Source organism: Macaca fascicularis, chromosome 7 (assembly GCF_037993035.2).
Source record: "Macaca fascicularis isolate 582-1 chromosome 7, T2T-MFA8v1.1".
Lineage (NCBI taxonomy): Eukaryota > Metazoa > Chordata > Mammalia > Primates > Cercopithecidae > Macaca > Macaca fascicularis.
Window position 1 is genome coordinate 88,798,075 of NC_088381.1, and position 8,393 is coordinate 88,806,467.

Here is an 8,393-nt window from a genome sequence, read left to right on the forward strand (position 1 = left end):
CAAGACAAGGAGGCTACCTCTGGCCAGTTCTATTCAACATAGTACTAGAAGTCCTAGCCAGAGCAATAAGCCAAGAGGAAAAAACAATAAAATGCATCCAGATTGGAAAGAAAGCAGTCAAATTATCTCTGTTTGCAGATAGCATGATCTTATATATAGAAAACTCTAAAGATTCCACAGAAAAACTGCTGGAACTAATAAATGAATTCAGTAAAGTTGAAGTATACATAATCAATTACAAAAATCAAGTGTTTCTATACACTAACAGTGAACTGTCTGAAAAAGAAATCAAGAAAACAATCCCATCTGCAATAGCTACAAAAAAATAGGCCAGGTTCAGTGGCTCATGTCTGTAATTACAGCACTTTGGGAGGCTAAAGGAGGATCACTTGAGCCCAGGAGTTCAAAATCAGCCTGGGTAATATGGTGAAACCCCACCTCTACAAAAAACAGAAACAAAACAAAACCTTAGCTGGGCATAGTGGCACATGGATATGCTTCTAGCTACTCAGGAGGCTGAGGCAAGAGGATTGCTTCAATCCAGGAGGCTGCAGCTGCAGTGAGCCATGTTCATTCTACTGCATTCCAGCCTGGGTGACAGAGTGAGACCATCTTAGAAAATAAAATAAAATTTGCCAGGCACAGTGGCTCTCGCCTGTAATCCCAGCACTTTGGGAGGCTGAGGCGAGTGAGGTCAGAAGTTCAAGACCAGCCTGGCCAACATGATGAAACCCTGTCTGTACTAAAAATACAAAAATTAGCTGGGTGTGGTAGTGCACACCTGTAGTCCCAGCTACTAGAGAGGTTGAGGCAGGAGAATCACTTGAACCTGGGAGGCAGAGGTGGCAGTGAGCTGAGATCGTGCCATTGCACTCCAGCCTGGGTGACAAGAGCAAGCTCTGTGTCAAAAATAAATAAAATGAAATAAATAAAATAAGATAAAATAAAATAGTTAGGAATAAATTTAACCCAGGAGGTGAAAGATATAGATGTTGAAAACTATAAAACATGGAGGTGGCTCATGCCACCAGCTCTTTGGGAGGCCGAGGCAGGTGGATCAACTGAGGTCAGGAGTTCAAGACCAGCCTGGCCAACATGGAGAAACGCTGTCTCTACTAAAAATACAAAAAATTATCCGGGCAGGGTGGTGGATGCCTATAATCCCAGCTACTTGGGGGGCTGAGGCAGGAGAACCACTTGAACCCAGAAGGTGGAGGTTCCAGTGATCTGAGATCACACCATTGCATTCTAGTTTGGGCAACAAGAGTGAAACTCCATCTTACAAAAAAAAAAAAAAAGAAGAAAGAAAGAAAGAAAAGAAAAGAAATTGAAGAAGACAAATAAATGGGAAGAGATTCACGTTCATGGAGCAGAAGAATTAATATTGTCAAAATGTCATAATACCCAAAGAGATCTACAAACTCAATGAAATCTCTACCAAATACCAATAATATTTTTCACAGAAACCGAAAAGAAAATCTTGAAATTCATGTGGAGCCACAAAAAAACCCCTAATAGCCAAAGCAATCTTGAGCCAAAAGAACAAAGCTGGTGGCATCACATTGCCTGACTTCAAAATATACTACAAAGTTATAGTAATCAAAACAGCATGGTACTGGCATAAAAACAGATACATTGACCAGTGGAATAGAACAGACAGCCCAGAAATAAATCCACGTATTTACAGCCAACTGATTTTCAAAAAAGGTGCCAAGAACACACATGGGGAGAGGACAGTCTCTTCAATAAACAGTAGTGGGACAACTGGACATCCATATGGAGAAGAATAAAAGTAGACCCTTACCTCACACTATATAAAAAAATCAACTCAAAATAAAGACTTAGGCCAGGAACAGTGGCTCACGCCTGTAATCCCAGCACTTTGGAAGGCCAAGGTGGGCAGATCACGAGGTCAGGAGATCAAGACCATCCTGGCTAGCATGGTGAAACCCCGTCTCTACTAAAAATACAAAAACAAAATTAGCCAGCTGTGGTGGTGGGCGCCTGTAGTCCCAGCTACTCAGGAGGCTGAGGCAGGAGAATGGCGTGAACCCAGGAGGTGGAGCTTGCAGTGAGCCAAGATCACGCCATTTGCACTCCACCCTGGGTGACAGAGCGAGACTCCGTCTAAAAAAAAAAAAAAAAAAAAAAAAAAAAAAAAAAAACCAGAAAAAGAAAGTGAAGGAAAGGCCTTAAACATAAGGCCTAAAACTGTGAAACTACTAGAAGAAAACATACAGGAAAAGCTCTATGACATGGCGCTGGGCAATGATTTTTTTTTAATATGACCCAAAAAGTACAGGCAACAAAAGCAAAAATAGATAAATGGGATTACATCAATCTAAAAAGCTTCTGCATAGCAAAGAAGACAGTCAACAGAGTGAAGAGGCAACCTACAGAATGGGAGAAAGTATTTGCAAACCACGTATCTGATAAGGGATTAATATTTAAAATATTTAGGGAACTCAAATCAACAGCAAGAAAACAAATGACTCAATTTAAAAATAGGGCCAGGTGCAATGGATCACTCCAGTAATCCCAACACTTTGGGAGTCTGAGGTGGGTGGATCACCTGAGGTCAGGAGTTCGAGACCAGCCTGGCTAACACAGTGAAACTCCATATCTACAAAAAATGCAAAAATTAGCCAGGTGCGATGGCATGTGCCCATAGTCCCAGCTACTCAGGAGGCTGAAGCAAGAGAATCGCTTGAACCCAGGGGGCAGAGGTTGCAGTGAGCTGAGATTACACCATTGCACTCCAGCCTGGGCAACAGGAAAAATATAGGCAGAGGACCTGAATAGACATTTCTCAAAAGAAGACATACAGGTCAACAGAGGTGTATGAAAAAATGCTCAACATCATTAATTAGTGTGGAAATGCAAATTAAAACCACAGAGAGCTATCACCTCACAACTGTTAAAATGGCTATTTTCAGAAAGACAAAGATAAGTGTTGGTGAAAATGTGGAGAGAAGAGAACCATTGCACACTGTTGGTAGAAATGTAAATTAGTACAGCCATTATGGAGAATAGTATGGAGGTCTGTATTAGTCCTTTCTTGCACTGCTATAAACAACTACCTGAGACTGGGTAATTTATAAAGAAAACAGGTTTAGTTGACTCACAGTTCTGCAGGCTGTACAGGAAGCATGGCTGGGGAGGCCTCAGGAAACTTACAATCATGGTGGAAGGCGAAGGGGAAGCAGACACGCTGGAGAAGAAGGAATAGTGAAGGAGGAGGTGCTATACACTTTTAAACAACCAGATCTCGTGAAAACTCACTATCACAAGGACTGCAAAGGGAAATCCACCCCCATGATCAATCACCTCCCATCAGGTCCCTCCTCCAACACTCGGGTTTACAATTCCATATGAGATTTAGGTGGGGACACAGACCCAAACCATATCAAGGTCCCTCAAAAAATTAAAAATACAATTACTATATGATCCAACAATTCCACTTCTGGATATAAATCCAAAAGAATTGAAATCAGGATATCAAAGAGATATTTGTGTGCACCTGTGTTCATAGTAGTATCACTCACATGGAAGCAAACCAAATGCTATCCGTGGATTAATGGATAACCAAAATGTAGCATATATATGCAATTGAATACTACTGAGCCATTAAAAAGAAGGAAATCCTGTCATTTGAGACAACACGGATGAACCTGGAGGATATGATGTTAGGTGAAATCAGCCAGGCACAGAAAGACAAATCCCACATGATCTCACTCATGTGTGGAATCTAAAAACATTAAACTCATAGAAGTAGAGAGTAGAATGTGGGATACCAAGGGCTAGTGCTGTGGTAGGGGAGGGAGTTGGGGAGATGTTGGTCAAGGGATACAAAATTTCAGTTAGATAGGAGGAATAAGTTCAAGATATCTGTTGTACAATATGGTGACTATAGTTAATAACAATGCATTGTATTTTTGAAACATTCTAAGAGAATTGATTTCAAGTGTTCTCACCACAAAATGACAACTATGTGAGGAATTCCGTCTTATTTAGCTTGATTTAGCCATTCCACTATATATATATAGGTTTTAAAACATCATGTTGTATATATACAATGTTATCTGTCAATTTAAAAAAAAAAACAACTTTTTTTTTCTATCATGACACTGCCTCTTTTCTTTGCTCTCCTTCTATGTCAGTGGGAATTAAGTCTAGTCACATATAACAGAAAACCCAAATTAAAGTAGCATATATAAGATAGGGTTTGTTTTCTTCTATATGAAAGAAGTCCAGAAGTAGATATTGTAGTTCCATATAGTCACTAGGGACCCAGCCTCCTTCTGTCTTCCTGCTGTGTCATGTTTAGTGCAAAACTTCCATCCTCAAGGTCACCTCATGACCCAATATGGCAATTCTAACTTCAGTCTTCATTTTATCTCAGTTCCAGGCAGGGAAAAGGAGAACGTTGGGGGCAGGGAGTGACAAAGGAAATAAATCCCAGGCTTTTTTCCACACCTCTGTCCTAAAAATATTTTTATTAATTACCTCCATTTCCCTATATTTCATATTAAATTTTCTGTTCTCATCTGATAGAACTCCCAGTGACATGTGATATGCTTGACCTGACCATACTTTTTGAAAGAATGCTTTCATCTGTTATCAGGGACTCCACATTCTTCTGATTTCTTCGTACTTCATTGGCTGCTTCTTCTTAGTCTTGTTTGTTGGATCCTCCTTGTCTTCCCAATTTAAATATCAATTGCCTCTGGCTTCATTTCTTGGTCCTCTTTTTTACATACACTATTTCTCTAATGATCTCATCCAGGCCCATGATGTTAAATACTCCCTTATGCTGCTGATTTTATAAGTCTGCAGGTCCAGACTTCTGTACTGAACCCCAGACACATATGTCATCTCCACTTGGGTGTCTTATAGGGGTCTCCAGAAACATAGCATGACCAAAACAGAACTTTTTTTATTTTTATTTTTAGACGGAGTCTCAAATAGCCTGTCCCCCAGGCTGGAGTGCAGTGGTGTGATCTCAGCTCACTGCAACCTCTGCCTCCCGGATTCAAGCGATTCTCCTGCCTCAGCCTCCCGAGTAGCTGGGATTACAGGCATGCACCACCATGCCCAGATAATTTTTGTATTTTTAGTGGAGATAGAGTTTCACCATATTGGCCATGCTGGTCTCGAGCTCCAGACCTCAGGTGATCCACCTGCCTCGGCCTCCCAAAGTGCTAGGATTACAGGCATGAGCTACCACAGCCGCCTCCAAAACAGAACTTTACATTCTCATCCTAAAATAAATAAATAAATAAATATTATACTTTATTATTTCCCATCTCAATAAATGACACCACCATTCATTACAGTTACTGTGGCCAAAACATAGAACTCATGCTTGGTTACTTTATTTTCCTCCCTTTCCTGGCCTCTTTATGTCCGAAATATATCCCTAACCCAACAACTCTTATGCTTCAAATGTTCTTGCCCACATCATCACTGTGTCTTGTCTGGTTTATTTTAATAACCTCCTAATATTTTTCTTTCTTCCAGTTTTGTTTCCACTAAAGGTCAGGGTTAATAGTTACAAAAAAAACCAGACATTAACTGGCTAATTTAAGCAGAAAAAGAAATAAGGTTGGGTGTGGTGGCTCACACCTGTAATCCCAACACTTAGGGAGGCCAAGGCAGTAGGATCACTTGAGTCTAGGAGTAGTCCAAGACCAGCCTAGGCAACATAGTGAGACCCTCATCTCTACAAAAACATTTTTAAAACTTAGGTATGGTGATGTGTGCCTGTGGTCCCAGCTACTTGGGAGGCTGAGGTGGGAGGATCCTTTGAGCCCAGGGGACTGAAGCTACAGTGATTCATAATTGTGCCTCTGCACTCCAGCCTGGGCAACAAAGCGAGACCCTGTCTCAAAAAAAAAAAAAAGTTTGGAGGAATACTGCCAGGGAATTTGGAGACAAACTGTGTACAGCATTGGTAAAGTATATAGTAGGATGCAGCAGATAAAATAATTGAGTATTATGCAGTTGTTAGAAGCAACATATTGGAGCTCCTTAACACAGCCTCCATAGATACCATCCACAGTGGTCTAGGATGTTGCCACTAGTTTTACTGTGAAGCCAAACGCAACAACTGTTCCAAAGCAAACCTGCAGAAAGGGGGAAACAGAATTTTAAGAAGCCTTTTTTCACTCTCACTGCTACCCTCTGCCCAGACTATAGTCTCCCCTGCTTCCCCCTGCTGTGCCCACTCCCATATTCTCCCACTCCTTCTCACACACTTTAGTGCAAGACAGTCTCTAGTTTTCCCGGGGGGTTCTTACAGAGGTAGTGGTAATGATGGTTAATTCCTGGAGTCTATGCTTACCTCTTAGTTTATATTTTCTGCAGGGCTGATTTCAGAAGAAGGAGCCAGCAACCTGAGTTCACTTGCCATCTTAGCAGTCGCAGGTGTGTTCTGATTCTTGGCAAGTTCCTGCGGTTATTGGAGGATGCATTGTTACTGAAAGGAGGGGTCGGCCTAGAGATATTTTTAAACCCCAAATTGCACAACTTATAGAAAGCTGACTTAGTGCCACCAGTGCAATAATTACAACCCTGGGAAGGGATCTGTAGTGCATCATGGATTAAGAGTCATCTTAATGAACTCAACAAATACAGTTACTTGGCTAGTTATTGTAAGTCCCTCATGTCGTTAGAAATAAAAATGGGGGGAGTAGGCCGGGCGCGGTGGCTCAAGCCTGTAATCCCAGCACTTTGGGAGGCTGAGACGGGCGGATCACGAGGTCAGGAGATCTAGACCATCCTGGCTAACAAGGTGAAACTCCGTCTCTACTAAAAAATACAAAAAACTAGCCAGGCAAGGTGGCGGGCACCTGTAGTCCCAGCTACTCGGGAGGCTGAGGCAGGAGAATGGCGTAAACCTGGGAGGCGGGGCTTGCAGTGAGCTGAGATCCGGCCACTGCACTCCAGCCTGGGCGTCAGAGTGAGACTCCGTCTCAAAAACAAACAAAGCTCTTTCCCTGCCGCGGCGGAGTCGCGCGGAGGCGGAGGCTTGGGTGCGTTCAAGATGTCGCTTCACCCGTAACCCACCGCCATGGCCGAGGAAGGCATTGCTGCTGGAGGTGTAATGGACGTTAATACTGCTTTACAAGAGGTGCTGAAGACCGCCCTCATCCACGATGGCCTAGCACGTGGAATTCGCGAAGCTGCCAAAGCCTTAGACAAGCGCCAAGCCCATCTTTGTGTGCTTGCATCCAACTGTGATGAGCCTATGTATGTCAAGTTGGTGGAGGCCCTTTGTGCTGAACATCAGATCAACCTAATTAAGGTTGATGACAACAAGAAACTAGGAGAATGGGTAGGCCTCTGTAAAACTGACAGAGAGGGGAAACCCCGTAAAGTGGTTGGTTGCAGTTGTGTAGTAGTTAAGGACTATGGAAAGGAGTCTCAGGCCAAGGATGTTATCGAAGAGTACTTCAAATGCAAGATATGAATAAATAAATCTTTGGCTCACAAAAAAAAAAAAAAAAAAAAAAAAAAAAGTGGGTGGAAAAGCTGTCTCTGCCCCCTAGTGGAGAAGGAGAGAAATTATCTTATAATTGTAATACTGGAAATTTAGATAATTGCTTTAATAGAAGCACGCAAAAAGTTATTAGGAGTATGGATGCTTAGCAAAAGGATGTCTTCACAGGAAGGTAGCATTTCAGCAGAAAACTGGAAGAATGTATAGAAATTTTCAAAGAAAGCAAATAGAAAATGTTACAGGCAAAGAGTACAATATGATGCAAAGAAAAAAGGCTTGAGGAATACAGTGTATTTTGGGAAATACAAATAGATCAGTGTTTCTGGAGCATAAACTCTGAGAAAGGTACCAAGAGATGAGACGAATGAGAAGGCAGCCCTAAGGAATTTAGGCTTTATCTTATAAGTCAATGTTATCAACTTTAGAGAAAATTTTAAGAACAGATTAATTTTAATTTTAGAAACTAATAATAAAGATAAACCACAATTAAAAATAAAAGCTGCCTGTAATCCCAGCACTTTGGGAGGCCAAGGCAGGTGGATCACGAGGTCAGGAGATCGAGACCATCCTGGCTAACACAGTGAAACCCCGTCTCTACCAAAAACACAAAAAAATTAGCCGGGTGTGGTGGCAGGCGACTGTAGTCCCAGCTACTGGGGAGGCTGAGGCAGGAGAATGGCGTGAACCTGGAATGCGGAGCTTGCAGTGAGCTGAGATCACGCCACTGCACTCCAGCCTGGGCGACAGAGCGAGACTCCGTCTCAATAAATAAATAAATTAATTAATTAAAGCTAAAACACATTCATCTCATATCTATCTGTGGAAGGGCTAATATTGTTTGTACCTATTACTAGGGTATAATGGTTAATTATACGTGTCAACCTGACTGGGC

General features: G+C 41.9%; 1 protein-coding gene across 1 annotated transcript; it reads left to right on the top strand.

Moving 5' to 3' along the window:
• Positions 1-7,059: 7,059 nt before the first annotated feature.
• On the top strand, positions 7,060-7,480 carry LOC102138668 (small ribosomal subunit protein eS12-like). Its single transcript, XM_065548606.1, has one exon. The coding sequence runs from the start codon at positions 7,073-7,075 to the stop codon at positions 7,469-7,471; it is 399 nt and encodes a 132-aa protein (XP_065404678.1). The 5' UTR covers positions 7,060-7,072; the 3' UTR covers positions 7,472-7,480.
• The last annotated feature ends 913 nt before the right edge of the window (positions 7,481-8,393 follow it).

Coding starts and splice junctions, on each gene's coding strand:
- LOC102138668 (XM_065548606.1), top strand. CDS start 7,073: ATGGCCGAGGAAGGCATTGCTGCTGGAGGTGTAATGGACGTTAATACT.